The sequence below is a fragment of the Octopus sinensis genome, linkage group LG24 (genome assembly GCF_006345805.1).
Source record: "Octopus sinensis linkage group LG24, ASM634580v1, whole genome shotgun sequence".
NCBI lineage: Eukaryota > Metazoa > Mollusca > Cephalopoda > Octopoda > Octopodidae > Octopus > Octopus sinensis.
The window spans coordinates 21,616,344-21,635,020 of NC_043020.1; the positions used below are offsets into that span (position 1 = coordinate 21,616,344).

General features: G+C 38.9%; 2 protein-coding genes across 8 annotated transcripts in view; one reads left to right on the top strand and one right to left on the bottom strand.

The window, feature by feature from the left end:
* LOC118767712 overlaps positions 1–2,550 on the top strand; it is a 45,617-nt gene extending 43,067 nt beyond the window's left edge. For 3 of the 4 annotated variants that reach the window (XM_036512724.1, XM_036512725.1, XM_036512726.1), the window contains exon 2: positions 910–2,550. In XM_036512724.1, coding sequence (XP_036368617.1) covers positions 944–2,083 — 1,140 coding nt within the window. In that variant the 5' untranslated portion in view covers positions 910–943 and the 3' untranslated portion in view covers positions 2,084–2,550. Of the gene's footprint in view, positions 1–152; positions 216–909 lie in introns of those variants that run through there. The other variant, XM_036512727.1, reaches the window with a different exon arrangement.
* LOC115224126 (coiled-coil domain-containing protein 73-like) overlaps positions 1–18,677 on the bottom strand; it is a 182,801-nt gene that overhangs the window by 77,542 nt on the left and 86,582 nt on the right. The gene's annotated exons all lie outside the window — the stretch shown is intronic.

Consider the following 18,677-nt stretch of genomic DNA (forward strand, 5'->3'; position numbering starts at 1 on the left):
TCAATTAAACATTACAGCTACCATTTCCCTTTCCACCACTAGATGTCATAGGGGCCAGTAGGCAGAAGGCCGACAGGTTGGCTGTGGAGGCAGCAGAGGTTGCCTCATGATGGTTAGGATCAGAAGGTGGAAGCACTGGAAGGGACAATGCTACTTGTGATAGTGCTAACTGGACACAAGCAGGGGCTTGATCAACCTCCAGTTGGGCTGCCAGGGTGAGTATGTCTGATGTTCAAAGATTAGAAACACCTAATAACCCGCAGAAACATCATTGATGATGTATGTAAAAAAAATAGGTCTAAATATTTATTAGCTTGAGATAAATTTATATTTGCTAATACTTAGCATTTATTATGACTGAAACTATTTCTAAACTGTGAGTGTATCTCTTATCAACTAGGTTGTTATTTTCATATATCATATACTTTTGCAGTGCATTGATGACATTACAACAAAAGTCTTCTTGATTAAGTGTTGAGTTCTCCCATCAGATGAAGCCATAGCATTACTTCATTCTAATTTTCTCATAGTGTTTTCTTAGCAGAAATATTGGGGTGGTTTGCTTTCCCCAATTGGATAGCTATTGACCCACGAGGTCCACTAGATCACTGATGCATAATGGTCTAAAAAATTACAACTTTATCAGCCAAACTTGTATACTTAGTGGATAAGTGCAATGCTGCACTTAGTTTATAGATAGAGGTTCCTAGTTCAACTCTAGTCACATTGAAGAATAAAACAACTAGTGATGACAGAAGGTGAAACCAATCAAAATATTGTATAGAGGTAACTATTGAAAACAAAAATTGATTTAGTAAACCTTTTAGTAAAACTTTTTGTCAGTAATAACTGTGATAGTTCCTGTTGTTACATTTTGTTATAACTAATTGTTTATTTGTCTATTTTCAGAAAATATGATCATTCAATAGCAGAGAGCTGAGAGATGACTGAACAGGTATCATCACAGTATCTCAATAATGGCATGAAAGATGGTTACATAGCACTTAAGGAACAGCCAATATTACAACCAGCTAGCACTACAAAGCCAGACAGTGATGTGGAAGCTCGAGTTAATCAGTTTATGCAAACTACAGGGCGAAGTTTACAAGGGCAGTATTGGCGCCGGAGTGCATTTGAACTTTCTAAATGGCTTACAGCTCAAATACAATATGAACGTCAAGGTTGGCAGTTGAAACTGCAAACAGCATTAAAAGAGATAGAAAGCTATCGAAAAGAAGCTTTAATTGCTGATAAAATATTAACAGACAGCCTACAAGCTTTACTGAATTGTCTGGAGACATGTTCTATAAATTACACTAAAAAAGTAATCTCTGTAAATAAGAAGAAAAATATTTTTATAGAATATGTAGATTTGTTGACTGAGTTATTGCAATTTTTAATTCAAGAACGCCTGCAGTGTCTTTGCCTAATGGAGAGAAAACCTGATATAAAAGTGAACCTTGTAGAATGCATACATCAATTTTTGGAAAGTGAACTTAAATCAGCCAAACAAGTACGGTCTCAAGCAATAAAACAAGAACAGGAATTACGTTCAATAATATCTGAACTTAAGAAAGATAAAGAGAATTTTCAAAAGATGGCTCTTTATTCAAGTTGGATTACAACTAATAAGATACAGAAGGATTCTAACACTGTTAAAAAGTATAAAAAATATTCAGTTGAACCAACAATAAATTTGATTTTATCAAACAGCAGCAACAACAACAACGGTAGAGTTAGAAGCAAGCATCAGGCAAATAGATTCCAAATAACAGAACATAACAGTTCCACTAACAATGTCACTTCTGATCTTTTAAAAGAAATAGAAGCTCAAGAATCACTGACACGTCTAAGTAATATGCAAACTGATAAAAATGGAAAGACATTTACTGTTAGCAATCAAATAAATCTGAATGAAATCATCATAAAACCTAACAAATTTGCTCATTGTGAACATACAACAATGAGAGAGGGTTTTGACCCAACTGAAGAGCCAGTTGCTAATGTTATGAAAGCTCAATACAATCTACCCCCTATTAAAGTTTGGCCACAACAAATAAGGGTTAGAAGATTATCAACCTGAAACAGCAAAAAAAAAAAAATGTTTATTTAAAGGTAAATTTAATTTGTCACATATCTTTATATTTATAATTGTTTGAGCTAGTTTCCTTTCATTATGTGAAAGTGATAAGTATAACAATTCTCAGCCATCATCCAGTGAAACCATCAAGGACCATTGACATCCTGTATTTGCAAGATTTGGGGCTAATAGTCAACAAGTTATCACTCTGCAGTAGATGCAGTTTATTTCAGCTGATTGGGCTGGAGTCATGTGAAATGACATGCCTTGCTCATGATACAACTAGTTGCTTGGTTCAGGAATTGAACCCATGACACTATGATTACCAGTCCATTCTAACCATTAGACCATGCATCTGCACAAGTAAAACAGTACTTTTGTTTAAATATCTTAAGATGAATTGTTAAAACAATTACACTTTACATTTCTAAAGATGAGATTATTACTATTTTTTTATCTATTAAGTCCATCTTTAACCCTTTCGTTACTATATTTCTGACCAAATTACACCCCTTATGTGTTTCAATTAATTTCTAACGTAATCATAAATTTAGTCTGGTTTCATTAAACAACTATAACTTTTTTATTTATCGATATATTAATCTGATTTTTGGAAGATAATTTAATGAAATATTCTCAACCAATTCTATACTATAATTTTTGTCACAAAGTGACTCTAATTGCAGGTAGATACAGGTAAATTCAACAAAATATAAAATTATTAAAATTTTGTTCAAACATCGCTATAGAAAATGCTAATATTCAATTGGCTATACAACAAAATTTTACGATAGAATTTGTTATTCTGGGTAACTTTCTGATACCCATAATAATATTTATGGCAAAATAGTCTTAATTTCATTTAAGGTTGTGGGAAACCACAAACTATCGTTTCTTTTGCTTTGTTTACGTTTAGCGTAACGGTTCGTTCCCGCCGTAATGATTTCAAATAGGCTCATTCGAAAAAGTAAAAAGAAGTAGTCTAAGGCTTTACTCTTCTGGGAAAGTCTGTGACTTGGTCCAGTTTCTTCAGAAAAATCACTGAAAGAAACAGTTTTTAAATTTTCACTCCATTCGGGTGCCAATTCATTTTCTTTATCACTGACGATCTCGGATTCACAGTTTTCACTTTCAGAAAATGAAACATCAGATTCATTATCAAATACCACATGCTTTTTTTTTTTTCAGTCATAGAGTTAGATTTATGAAGGTCTTCAGTAGAATATCCTTCGAATTCTGACTCGCTGCTTGATATAATGAAATTCGTATCCATTTTTTGTCAGAATTACAAATTTTGAAAACACAATAGGAACAAATTTCAGAAAAATATCTCCCAAAATTCACGGAATTAAAATTACACTTCGATTATTGTACAAAACTGTAGTTGAACTCTTTACGAAGTATAATACATGTTTTCACGAATGTACTAAAGAGATTTGCTCTGATATTCTCATTTAAATATGAATAGGTAAATTCGGGCGGCTTTGGGCGGTTTGGTCTCATTAACCAAAATTTTTTTCGGGCGGCTTTGGGCGGTTTGGTAACGAAAGGGTTAAAATGTTAAGTGTTGTACTCAGGATAGTAACACTTTTAGTCACCAAACCACTGTTTTATCCACATATTGTCATTGACCTCACAAATAACAACATTATTACCCTTGGTTCAGAAATACATGTTCCTGGCTCAAATACAGTCTGGTGCTATATGCAAGAATAAGAAACATAATGATAATTGGAAATCAAATGGATTAAAATGTAATGTAGATGTAAATACTAAAACATTATATCATTTTTAAAATTGTAACTGTATTACTACTTTTGGTATTGTGTCAAATAGGGAATTTATTAAAGTAATTAAACTTTACCCCTTAATTTTTCACTGTTTTTCTATTTTATTTTTATGTGCACATACCTAGGCATTCATATAAATACATTACCTCTCACAGACATGTATGCACATAGACACATACAAACACAAATACTCTCACATGATTATGATTACACACATACTTTTACATGCTGAAAGAAATTGCCTGCATTCAAAAGCAAATAGCTCTTTGAACATTTGAACTAAAAATGGGTTCAATGAGTCCCTCATTGGGTCACTATGGATTAGCAGGAATTAGATTAAATTCCTTTACATTCTTGAGTTTCAACTGTCAATGTCAGCTTTGCTGTTCATCTTGCAAAGTTGTGAAATACATTATAACTCATGTACTGAGGTCAATTTAATATTGAATGGAATTATTACAAAAGATTATCATTGCTACACAATGGCATACATCCACTCCAGCTGTTTAGAGTACAGATTGGCACTTTTTCATGCAGCTATCCTAGTCCATACATATCACATGGCTATACCAGTGCAAGATATATATATATATATCAAAATAAGCAACAAGGATATCCAGAGGTAATGCAGTACGATCGTTTCATGCAATTCCATTTAATTGAACAATGCAATCGTTACATCAACTTAAAATGCAATCTTGCAAGATTGTTCTGCATTTTAAATTGATGTAATCATCATCATCATTTAACGTCCATTTTCCGTGCTAGCATGGGTTGGACGGTTCGACCGGGGTCTGGGAAGCCAGGAGGCTGCACCAGGCTCCAGTCTGATCTGGCAGTGTTTCTACAGCTGGATGCCCTTCCTAACACCAACCACTCCATGAGTGTAGTGGGTGCTTTTTACTTGCCACCAGCACAGGTACCAGGGGATGCTGGCAGTGGCCATGATTGGTTGGTGCTTTTTACATGCCACCAGCACAGAAGCCAGTCAAGACGGCGCTGGCATCAGCCACGTTCGGATGGTGCTTTTTACGTGCCACCGGCACAGGTATCCAAACTACTATTTCCATTTGATATTTATTTCGTGGGCAGGGAACACTGACGGGGTCGGTGGCGTGGGTATACTTATCGCTGAGAAATGGGTAGATAGAGTAATTGAGGTAATCAGAGTAAGTGACAGAATATTTAAGATTAGAATAGTGCTTCATAATAGATTAGCAACCATTATATCGGCCTATGCCCCTCAGCCAGGGCTACCCGATGGACAGAAAGACAGTTTCTATGACACCCTACTGCAGACCACCTCATTGACGAACGACAGGGACCTTCTCTTTGTGGCTGGTGATTTCAATGGGCATGTTGGACGACATGCTGGGGGCTTCCATGGCGTACATGGAGGCTACGGTTATGGTTCCTGCAACGAGGAGGGAACCAGGCTGCTGGAGTTCTGCGATGCAAATGACCTTATGGTCTGCAATACCAACTTCAGGAAACCCACCTCTCACCTAGTCACCTACCGTTCTGGCAGACACACCAGCCAGATTGACTACATCCTTGCCAGAAAAAGGGAAAGATGGCTGCTTATAAATGTCAAAACCTTCCCAGGCGAAGAATGCACCCCACAACATAGACTGGTAGTTAGTGACTTTAGGATCAGGACTAAGAGGGCGACTAGAAGACGACCAACATGGAGAAGAAGGGTCTGGAAGCTAAAAGACCCTGCGAATGGACAGAGATTTAGAGACATGTTACTTGAAGCCTTTGATGAAATGGAAGGGGTATAGCTACGCATGGGGTAGAAGACAACTGGACGTTTCTGAGGGACAACCTGCTGAAAGCCGCTGACCAGATCTGTGGCTGGTGCAAAGTCCCCTTAAGACCCAAAATAACGTGGTGGTGGAACAATATTGTTGACAGGGCTATTAGACAAAAGAAACAGGCTTGGAAGGCCTGGAAGAACGGTGGTAGCAGGGAAGTGTATCAGACTGCCAGAAGGGAAGCTAGGAGACAGGTCTATCTAGCCAGAGGGGAGGCAGATAAAGAAAAATTTGCCAATGTCCTGCGCCGTGAGGATGAAAGAGTTGAGGTATTTCGTGTTGCAAGACAGTGTGTGAGAGAGAATCGTGACGTGGTAGGAGAGAAATGACGGTTCACTTGCGCTAAATGAGGATGCAAAGAGAGAGGCTTGGAGACGCCACTATGAAAGGTTGCTGAATGAGGAAAATGAATGGGATAAAGAGAGTCTCCCGAATGTCGACCCAACAGAGGGACCAGCAATCCGAGTTAACAGTTCCTTAGTAGATAAGGCAATTAGAAGCATGAAAACAGGGAAAGCCCAAGGCCCATCAGGAATTACTGCAGAGATGCTCAAAATATCTGGTAGTGTCGGCTATAGCTTAGTCACCCGTATAGTAAACCAGGTGATACACGAAGGAGTCATACCCAATGACTGGTGTAGCAGCATAATAGTCAACTGCTACAAAGGTAAAGGCGACGCCCTAGATACAAATAACTACAGGGGCATCAAGCTGCTGGATCAGATAATGAAGGTTACGGAGAGGGTTATAGCCCAATTAATTAGAGAGAGAGTTAGCTTAGATGATATGCAGTTTGGGTTCGTGCCAGGGAAAAGTACTACTGATGCTATATTCCTGGTAAGACAGCTGCAGGAGAAATACCTAGCCAAAGATAAGCCCTTGTATCTGGCTTTTGTTGACTTGGAGAAAGCCTTTGACAGGGTCCCCCGATCCCTTATCTGGTGGTCAATGAGGAAACTAGGGATAGATGAATGGTTAGTGAGAGCTGTGCGAGCCATGTACAGAGACGCTGCTAGTAAGGTGAGGGTTGGCAACGAGTACAGTGAAGAATTCCGGGTAGAGGTTGGGGTCCACCAAGGTTCAGTCCTCAGTCCCCTCCTATTTATCATAGTCCTCCAGGCAATAACGGAGGAATTCAAGACAGGATGCCCCTGGGAGCTCCTCTATGCTGATGACCTTGCTCTAATTGCTGAGTCACTATCAGAACTGGAGGAGAAGTTTCAGGTGTGGAAACAAGGATTAGAATCGAAGGGCCTTAGAATCAACCTAGCCAAAACCAAAGTCCTAATAAGTAGGAAGGTGGACCAATCACAAACGACTTCAGGTAGATGGCCCTGCTCGATCTGTAAAAAAGGTGTAGGTAGAAACTCTATAAGGTGCACCAAGTGTAAGCTATGGACACATAAGAGGTGCAGCAATGTCAAAGGAAGGCTAACTAAGAAAATAGTTTTTGTCTGTGGCAGATGCTCAGGAGCAATAAACACTGGAAATGTGCAGAGACCAACTTCTACCACGTTCCAGGGAGACAAACTAGAAGTAGTTGATAGCTTCCGCTACCTAGGAGACCAAGTCAGTAGCGGGGGTGGGTGTGCTGAAAGTGTAACTGCTAGAGTAAGAATAGCCTGGGCAAAGTTTAGAGAGCTCTTACCCCTGCTGGTGACAAAAGGCCTCTCGCTAAGAGTAAAAGGCAGACTATATGATGCGTGTGTACGTACAGCCATGCTACATGGTAGTGAAACATGGGCCGTGACTGCTGAGGATATGCGTAAGCTCGCAAGAAATGAAGCCAGTATGCTCCAATGGATGTGTAATGTCAGTGTTCATAATCGTCAGAGTGTAAGTACTTTGAGAGAAAAGTTGAACCTAAGAAGTGTCAGTTGTGGTGTGCAAGAGAGACGGCTGCGCTGGTATGGTCATGTGACGAGAATGGCTGAAGATAGTTGTGTGCAAAAGTGCTACACCCTAGCAGTTGAGGGAACCTGTGGAAGAGGTAGACCCAGGAAAACCTGGGACGAGGTGGTGAAGCACGACCTTCGAACTTTAGGTCTCACCAAGGAAATGACTGAAGACCGAGTCCTATGGAAGTGAGAGGACCCGGCAGGACTAGTCAGGCCATATCCCGTGGCACCTACCTGGGACGTAGTCGATCCACCTGTGCATACCTTCCTTCTTGTGACACTTGTGAAGACCTGCTGAGGCAAGTGAAAATCAATCAAAACAAATCAAAATAGATGAACATCAATGGAATTTGTATCTTTGTGGTACCAGTGCCTGTGGCACACAAGAAAACCATCCGAACGTGGCCGTAGCCAGTACCGCATCGACTGGCCTCCGTGCTGTGGGAACATGGTGGCACATAAAAACACCATCCGAAGACCCGGCAAGACTAGTCAGGTCATAACCCGTGGCCCCTACCTGGGACGTAGTCAGTCCACCTGTACATACCTTCCTTCTTGTGACACTTGTGAAGACCTGTTGAGGCAAGTGAAAATCAAAACAAATCAAAATAGATGAACATCAATGGAATTTGTATCTTTGTGGTACCAGTGCCGGTGGCACACAAGAATCCATCCGAACGTGGCCATAGTCAGTACCGCATCACTGGCCATCGTGCTGTGGGCACATAACAAACACCATCCGATCGTGGCCGTTCGCCAGCCTCATCTAGCACCTGTGTCGGTGGCACATAAAAAAACACCATCCGAAGACCCGGCAAGACCAGTCAGTCCACCTGTGCATACCTTCCTTCTTGTGACACTTGTGAAGACCTGTTGAGGCAAGTGAAAATCAAATCAAATCAAAATAGATGAACATCAATAGAATTTGTATCTTTGTGGTACCAGGGCCTGTGGCACACAAGAAATCCATCCGAACGTGGCCGTAGTCAGTACCGCATCGACTGGCCATCGTGCTGTGGGCACATAACAAACACCATCCGATCGTGGCCGTTCGCCAGCCTCATCTAGCACCTGTGTCGGTGGCACATAAAAACACCATCCGAAGACCCGGCAAGACTAGTCAGGCCATATCCCATGGCCCCTACCTGGGACGTAGTCAGTCCACCTGTGCATACCTTCCTCCTTGTGATACTTGTGAAGGCCTGTTGAGGCAAGTGAAAATCAAAATGAAATCAAAACAAATCAAATCAAATCAAATCAAATCAAAACAAATCAAAATAGATGAACATTAATGGAATTGTATCTTTGTGGTACCAGTGCCGGTGGCACACAAGAAAACCATCCGAACGTGGCCGTAGCCAGTACCGCACCAACTGGCCTCCGTGCTGTGGGCACGTAACAAACACCATCCGATCGTGGCCGTTCGCCAGCCTCATCTGGCACCTGTGTCGGTGGCACATAAAAACACCATCCGAAGACCCGGCAAGACTAGTCAGGCCATAACCTGTGGCCCCTACCTGGGACGTAGTCAGTCCACCTGTGCATACCTTCCTTCTTGTGACACTTGTGAAGACCTGTTGAGGCAAGTGAAAATCAAATCAAAACAAATCAAAACAGATGAACATCAATGGAATTTGTATCTTTGTGGTACCAGTGCCGGTGGCACGTGGCACACAAGAAAACCATCCGAACGTGGCCGTAGCCAGTACCGCATCGACTGGCCTCCGTGCTGTGGGCACGTAACAAACACCATCCGATCATGGCCGTTTGCCAGCCTCATCTGGCACCTGTGTCGGTGGCACATAAAAACACCATCCGAGCATGGCCGTCTGCCAGCCTCGTCTGCCAGCCTCGTCTGGCACCTGTGTCGGTGGCACATAAAAAACACCATCCGAGCGTGGCCGTTTGCCAGCCTCGTCTGGCACCTGTGTCGGTGGCACATAAAATCACCCACTACACTCTCGGAGTGGTTGGCGTTAGGAAGGGCATCCAGCTGTAGAAACACTGCCAGATCTGACTGGACTGGTGCAGCTTTCGGGCTCCCCAGACCCCAGTTGAACCGTCCAACCCATGCTAGCATGGAAAGCGGACGTTAAATGATGATGATGATGATGATGATGATTCATGTACTTGACTCAATAGGTCTCCTCAAGCACAGCAGGTCGTTCTGCAATCCAAGGTACTTTGAATGGGCTGGGGCTATGCGAAACTGGTGCAGGAAGCAGCCCGGGTCTTTGCAGTCACAGCATATCTCCAGAGATCTCGATCCTTCGTCATTGCCTCTGTGAGGCCCAACGCTTGGAGGTCATGTTTGACCACCTCATCCCATGTCTTCCTGGGTCTACCTCTCCCCCTGATACCTTCAACTGTTTGGGAGCAGCACTTCTTCAGACATCTCTCCTCATCCATCCGCAGTACATGACCATACCATTGTAAGCATCTCTCTTGCACACCACATCTGATGCTTCTTATGTCCAGCATTTCTCTCAGGGTGCTTACCCTCTGTCGTGCGTGCACACTGACATTACACATCCAGCAGATCATGTTAGCTTCAATTCTTTCAAGTCTACGCATGTCCTCTGCAGTCACAGCCCATGTTTCACTACCGTGAAGCATGGTGGTTTATACACATGCATCATACAATCTACCTTTCACTCTGAGCGAGAGACCCTTTGTCGCCAGTAGGGGTAGGAGCTTTCTAAACTTTGCCCAGGCTATTCGTATTCTAGTGGTGACACTCTCTGAGCATCCACCTCCACTACTAACTTGGTCACCTAGGTATCAACCACTTCTAGTTTCTCACCCTGGAGTGTGATGGAATCTGTTTTCTGAGTATCTGTGGTGTCTATTGTCCCTGTGCATCTGCCGCACGTGAAAGCTATCTTATCAGTTAATTTCCTTTTGATGTTGCTGCACCTCTTATGTGTCCAGAGCTTACACTGGGTACATCTTATGGAGTTTCTACCTACACCTTTCCTACAGATCGAGCGGGGCCACCTGTCCGAGGGGGTGTGTGATAAGTTCGCCTTTCTGCTTACTATAACTTTGGTCTTTGCTACATTTACTCTAAGGCCCTTTGATTCTAAACCTTGCTTCCACACCCGAAATTTCTTTTCTAGTTCCGGTAGTGATTCTGCTATGAGGGCCAAGTCATCAGCATAGGGGAGCTCCGAGGGGCAACCTGTTTTGAATTCCTCTGTTATTGCCTGGAGGACTATGATGAATAAAAAGGGACTGAGGGCTGAACCTTGATGGACACCTACTTCTACCCGGAATTCTTCACTATACAATGATTGCAGTATTCAGTTAAATGGAGTTACATAAAATGATCGTACTGCATTACCTCTGGATATCCTTGTTGTTTATTTTGATTTTAATCACCTTACTTTGAAATTGTATGGATAATACTGTACTAAATTCTGGTGCCTCAACTGAAGTACCATATTCATCGGAATCTAAGTTTTTGCTGAACTCATCAACCATACCCAATATATATATATATATATATAACAAAACATTTGGCTCTATCCCACACCAGAATCTGTCATTATACAAAGTTAATTTATGAATGTCAAGATTTTATATACTTTTTTGAAAACATTTAGGAAAATAAGTTATTAGGTTAACTCTCCTCCACAAGCACGCATATTCTTTTATATACCCAAATACAAGGTTGTGTGTATAGCTTATATATACAGTAAAACCCCATGTAATTTACACAGGTGATTTTCAGGATAAAAATTGTTTAAAAAAGCTTCTACTCATGTAAAATTCGCACCCAAAAGTTTTCAGAATTGCCAATATGGCCAGGGGGAAAAGGTTTACAATTTAGTTGTATTTAGTATAATTACACTTACTTATGATTAGATTTTATTAAATTTTAATTAAATAAAAATAACTTCTGTTCAACAGGTATCACATTAAAAGCTATTAAATTACAAAGTGCTTGAGTTGTTTATAAACTTTATTTTACATTTCTTGCCCAGAAGAGATTATGTCCGATCTTTAGCATACTTCTGTATGTCTTCTCAAATCACAATCACAGGAAAAGTTGTTGATAATTCTCAACAAAAACAAAGCTGATAAATACGCACAAGTGTTGCAAAATAAGTTTAATTATCAATAAACATCAGCTTGGATGACACTTTACTCACCCAACAGAGGAAGGTGATCAATCAAACTAATTATGTAAACAGAATTCTGATTGGTCTTCTTGTCAGAACTTTTGATAGGGAGTATCGAAATTTTAATCCCTTTCACACTTATAAAATGTCAAGCAAACTTTAAAATTTGTCATTACTGTTTTAGCCGGGAGACCAAATTGATAGTTTGGTTACCCACTGTAGCAATATCGTTCTCTCATCGCTATCTTCACTGTTTGAGAAGAGTATTAAGAATAATCTCATTCGAGATTACAAACATCTTCGGCTAGTTCAACATTGTTGTAAACACTAATTCAATTGGCTGACACGTTGGTCTCTACTACGTTCGCACCGCTGGTTATCACTTGACACGATTTGCCTCCGCTTATTTTCGCGCCATAGTTCCGAGCAGCCAATCACAGCTTTCCATTTCTGAAGTTCATTGGGAGCCATGTAAACCTTATAAAATAAGGTTTCTCAGACAAATATCCGTCTTAGGTTTCCAGTCCTTCTCAGGGCAAACCTCTGACCACACAGAGCATACTCAACCAAGTTCCAGTTCGGAAGGCAGGCGACCACAATTAATACAAGATGTTACAGATACCTCTCATACTGTTAGTGTGAAAATATCACCACGAAAAGAACTGTTACGAGATATCTATAACTAGAGAAAAATAACCAAGAAGAATATATAATGAAGACGCAGCAAGAACCAATCGACAAACATCGAAGATTTAATTTGTACACAAGACAACTACAGATTCAGCTATAGCGGTTAGGTGAAATTCTCGCCACGGAAAAACGGCTAGTTAACATGTCTGGAAGTATATTCATATCAAGAGAAAGATAAACACAACGAGTGATTCAATTAATCTCAACTATGAGACGCAACATCTTGATATGGAACTCTTACGCTGTACCTCATAAACGGTAAATCAATTATCTGTTCTTGGGTTCTAGTTTCTTCTAAGAACTACCTTAAGCCATCTGTTATTACCTGTTGCCAGGCTGATACCAACAACATGGACTGTGAACCAAATTCCATCGTCATTTCACTGGTCAGTACATTTTAAGCCTCACGAACACACAGACACAAAAACATGCTAACACTTACAAACTTCCAACATCAAGCATGATTGTAAAATATGTAAAATAAATAATGTATATATCAGAAAAAGAAATCTTGTTGTCATTCCACTTATGTGAATTGCCGCTGCATGTAAAACTAGTCAGTAAAGACTTATTAAGAATGGGATCACGTGCGACTGTGTATCCTATTTTTATACCACTAAAATAAACATTAAAAATTGAAAGGAGAAAATAAACAGCTTTGGAAGTTTAACTCAGTGTTTATTGAACAAGAGATGTGCGAAATTTAAGTGACTTGTTAGAATATACACGTCTGTGAGGAGATGTAAACAAGAACAGCAAAAATCTACTATACCAAAAGAACTGGCAATACATACATTACAAGTGTTCTATGAAGAGAACATAAGATCACTGCATAATTCAACATGAATGTGAAACGATATTAAACATCGTATAAGGTAAATGAAGGTTTCTGTAGGAATGCTAAATCATATTCACTTAGTGAGTTTACATACGTAAGGATAAATTATGATGCTGTCGTCGGCGTTAAATACAATAAAATATGGCCCGGACTGTGATTACCAGCATGAACATCACACTTCAAAATATAGATAACCATTTAATGGTTTTAGTAAATTCATACAGAAAAAGTAATTTTCATTTTCTTCTTAATAATCTGATCATGAAGATAGAATTGTATTTCATAGTTAACTGGACATGGTGTCTGTGTGTCTTTGTTTTTATATTTCGATTATACTTTTGTTTTGTCTGTTATTTCATCTATGGATTTAGTTTTGCCTGCAAATTGCTGAAAACAGCACATCTTTTGAGTATTCATTCTTGTATAGAGTGAAATGGCAGTTTGATCTAATGAAGGGCTTATTCAAAATAATCACCTGAAGAAACACATTTTTCACCTTTGATGGATGGCAGTAATTATGCGGTATGTTAATCATATCTCTCCAATGTACTATGGGTGCGATGATGTGTAGAAACAATTGTAGTGATATGGAATAAAGAATACCATTCAATCCATTTTCTTTTACTCATCTCTTTGTGTAAGCTCTATGGATGCTATAGAATTCTAGATGTATATCCAGTGACAAGTGTATTCCCACTGTATGATGATATTCATTAGCCAATACCTGTGGATGAGCTTTTTATAGCATACTACAAGATTTTTACCCAAATTTTATTCAGCTATACATTCACACACACATGTATGTGTGTTTGTATTTGTGTCCCCTCCTCCCATTTCACAACTAGTGTGGTTTTGTTTAGTCCTAGCAACCTAGCTGTTTAGCAAAAGAATAAGTACTTATTTAGTTTTGCCTGCAAATTGCTGAAAACAGCACATCTTTTGAGTATTCATTCTTGTATAGAGTGAAATGGCAGTTTGATCTAATGAAGGGCTTATTCAAAATAATCACCTGAAGAAACACATTTTTCACCTTTGATGGATGGCAGTAATTATGCGGTATGTTAATCATATCTCTCCAATGTACTATGGGTGCGATGATGTGTAGAAACAATTAGAATAAGTACCAAACTTAAAAATAAGTGCTGTGTCAATTTATTCAACGAAACCCTTCAAGGTGGTGCCCCAGTGTGGTTGCAATCCAGTGACAAAAGCAAGTAAAAGATAAATGATAAAAGATCATTCAATACATCACCACCTACCTGAACCATCTAAATTCATATCATTAGCTCACTTTTTTGAAATTATGTAAATTTTATTGGCCAAAATTTTCTTTGCAACATTTTTATATTTGTAAAAATTTCTGCTCCCTGATCAAACAGGCTTGAGAAGAGTAAACTTTGCTTGTGCACTCTAATAAAACTGAAGCATGTCTAAAACTGTCCTCCAACCTGCTATCACAAATCAGGTTCCTCCCCTGTACATAAAAATCCAATTTTATGAGAAATTATTTCTTAGTGTTTTGAAATCAACATTTTTCTCCCCTCAAATTTATGAACTCGTTCCTTTATAGGAAATCTATTTTCAAAATTATCTTCCTTTGTCTTTAAGAATTGCTGTTGGACTTGTGGTTTCTTTCTCCAAATAAGAAGAAATTTTCAATTCATTTAGAATGTTTCTATATACATTATTCAGTTCATGCCTGAATAGTTCAATATAATTCACTATTTTCCTGTTTTATATGATTTATATGAAAATTCAACAGCCTCTGTTATTTAGTAATTATAATTAGGGATAAATAATAGCAGTATTTCGGTTGGGGTTAAACTTCTCTCTCTCTCTCTCTCTCTCCTCTCTCTCTCTCTCTCTCTCTCTCTCTCTCTCTCTCTCTCTCAGATTAACACTTAGTATTATTACATGATCATACAAAAACCTTATTATCTTTAAAGTGGGGAACATATGTTTTCTTAAGACCTCTAAATCTTAGTAACAAAATGCTTTATATTAACTGCAAATAGAAACATCATCAAAGTGGTTATTTCAAATATCTGTCTCCAAGCAATATATTTACTCAACCAGAACTGACTAATGTAGCATTAATAACAGCAATACCAACAGAAAAGGAAACAAAAGTATTTAAAAACTTGCTTTTTATTGGTTTTTGTTAAAATCTTAGTTGCTCACTCACTAAGTAGAGAGAAAAAGAAGTCCAAAAATGTATTTGATTAAATTTTCTGGAAGATATCCATCAGTTTGGGGAAAGGTCGTTTTTATTTATTTATCATCTGAATCTACACAAACACACACAAAATTGCACACAATGAGCTACTTTCAGTTTCCACCTACCAAATCTACTCATAAGGCTTTAGTTAGGCCGGGTTATAGTATGAGGCACTGGCCCAAGGTGCCACTCAGTAACACTGAACTTGAAAGCATGAGGTGGGAAAGCAATCTTCTTAATCACACAACTGTCATAACAGTGCTTATCTAGTCTTTCATGACTACGTATATTTCTACTACATAGAAAAGTGTACACTCCAACATAGGCTACTAGTTAGTGATTTCAGAATTAGAACTAGAAAGACTGAAAGAAATAAACCATACTGAAAAAGGATATTATGGAAGCTCAAAAACCCAGGAAACTGACAGAAATTTAGAGACATTCTAATGAATAGAGAGGAGGAGATAGGGACATATAGCTTAGAGGACAATTGGAAGTTCCTGCAGGACAGTCTACAGATCAAACCTGTGGCTGGTGCAAAGTCTCAGCTAGGCTGAGAGTGACATAGTGGCAGAACAAGGTGGACAGCACTATAAAAGCAAAAGGACAAGTCTGGAAGGACTGGAAACACAGTGGAAGCAGAGAATTATGTCAGGTAACCCACAGGGAATCTAGGTAACAAGTCTACATAGTAAAAGGAATAGCAGAAGGTAAGAAGTTTGTCAATGTTCTACAGCATGAGGAGGCTTGAGATGTTCAGGATTGCAAAGCAGTGTATCAGTGAGAATATAGATGTTGTGCTTGAGAAATGTGTGCAAATGGATAATTGTATGCTTGCACTTAGTGACTCAGAAAAAAAAAGATGCATGAAAGTACCACTATGAAAGGAAAAGAAACACTATGTGGAAAATGAATGAAGGAGAACCTTTCAAATATCAAACCAACTGAGGGTCAAGCCATCAGAGTTGATAGTAGTATAATAGATAAAGCAATTAAGGATATGAAGTCAGGGAAAGCCCTTGGACCATCAGGAATCACTGCCAAGATTATTAAAATATTTGGCAATGTGGGATACAGCCTAGTCACTCACATAGTTAATCAAGTTATTCAGAAAGGCATAATCTGCTTCATGTACTATGATTACCTCCCACTCCCCAATCTTGTCCTCTTGGCCTGGTGCCACTGTATTATTGCTCTCTGCTTGCCCCTGACCTGTGTGCTCTACACACATGCCATGTCTCACTCTATTATTGCCATCTGCTAGCCCCCCCCCCAACCTGGGTGTTCTCTTTCAGTCAACCATCTCATTTATACTCTGATCCCTGTTCTTTGTGAGTATGCCCAACATTTTGCTGCCATCTCCATCCTGCCGTTTCTCACTCTCTCTCTTCTCCTTCTGCACTCCCCTCAGGTTGGGCAACCATGTATTTTCTTTACTGTAACACACCTGTTTCTGTCTTCATTCTTGATCTTTCTCTCTCCGGCTGAGTAACACTGTACTTCCTCTACAGCAAAACACCTGTATCTTTTTCACCATAACCTTTTCCTCATCACCTCCTCCAATGCCTCTGCCCCTCTTAAAGGTTTTTGTCTCGCAAATACTTGGTGACCCTGTCAGTGTAGATGCCACTTAAAAGCACCCAGTTCACACTGTAAAGTGGTTGGTGTTTGGAAGGGCATCCAGCTGTAAAAACCTTGCCAAAACTGACCTCGCTTGTACTTGTGACACATAAAAGGCACTACTCACCTCACCTGTGCTTGTACACTCCTCTTGAGTAGTTGGTGTTAGGAAGGGCATCCAGCTGTAAAAATCCTGCCAAAACTGTCACAGAAGTGATGATGATGATATATGTGTGTGTGTGTGTGTGCGTGTTACACTCTAATCTTTCATCATCTGACACATGATCGTCTCCTTCAATGCTCCCTCCCCTCTCAAAGACTCTTTGTCTTGCAAATTCAATTGGTGCAGGTGCCACTTAAAAGGCAACCAGTGCACACTGTAAAGTGTTGGCATTTGGAAGGGCATCCAGCTGTAAAAGCTATGCCAAAACTGACCTCACCTGTGTGAGTGCCATGTAAAAAGCACGAAGTCCACTCAATGGATTGGTTGGTGTTAGGGCATCCAGCTGTAAAAACCATGCCAAAACAGACACAGAAGTCCAACCATGAAGCTCTCCAACCATTGCCAGCATGGAAGAAGAACATTAAATGATGATGATGATGATAATGTGTGTGTGTGTGCGTGCGTGTGTGTTCTAACTACAGCATTAGAGCTTTTTAGCCCTTATTTCTAGCAATGTAGGTGTTCTAACACCCTTAGTCACATTTAGTGACAATCATAGTTTTCTGTTTTGTTAACATATTGCGTGCGACGGTTCATATTAACTTTTTGTGTACACATTAGCAATTTGCTAAATCATTCATGGATTTTTATGGTGAATGCATATATACTGAATTGAGCGGTCCTTACCGATGCGGCTATGGAAACTGACCAATCATTATAAGGAAATCTTGACTGGTATTTTAGGGAAATTACAGTCCCTGTCAGTATATATGTTTACAATTATGTGCTTTAACTACAGTATTAGAGCTTTTTAGCTCTTATTTCAAGCAATGTAGGTGTTATGACACCCTTAGTCACATTTAATGACAATTATAGTTTTCCTTTTTGGTAATACATTGCACATGGCTGTCTATATAAATTATATATATATATATATATAATAATATGAGGGAATATTATTCCAAACTTACAGGGAAAAATTCAATTTAGAAATACTAAATCAAATTTCACAAAATATAATATATATATATATATATATATATATATATAAATTAGAAAAAAACGCACCTTTTATCAATTCAAAATGAAAAATTAAATTACACCATCTAGAAAATTACATATAATAGAAAGATTAAATATAAGATAAAAAATATAATGATGATTAAGTAATGTGCAAAATAATAAATAAAACGTATATATTTGGTAGAATAATGACACGTGTTTCGTGGCTATATTTAAGAAATGATTATAGTAAAAATATTAGTAGTAGTAGTAAAATCACTTCAATATAAATATAGCCACTCATCAGGTTAAAGATAACTACAATAATAAAATAATTAATTAATAAATATACGTAAATAATCATTATTCTACCAAAGATATACGTTTTATTTATTTTGCACATCATCATTATATTTTTTATCTTATATTAATCTTTC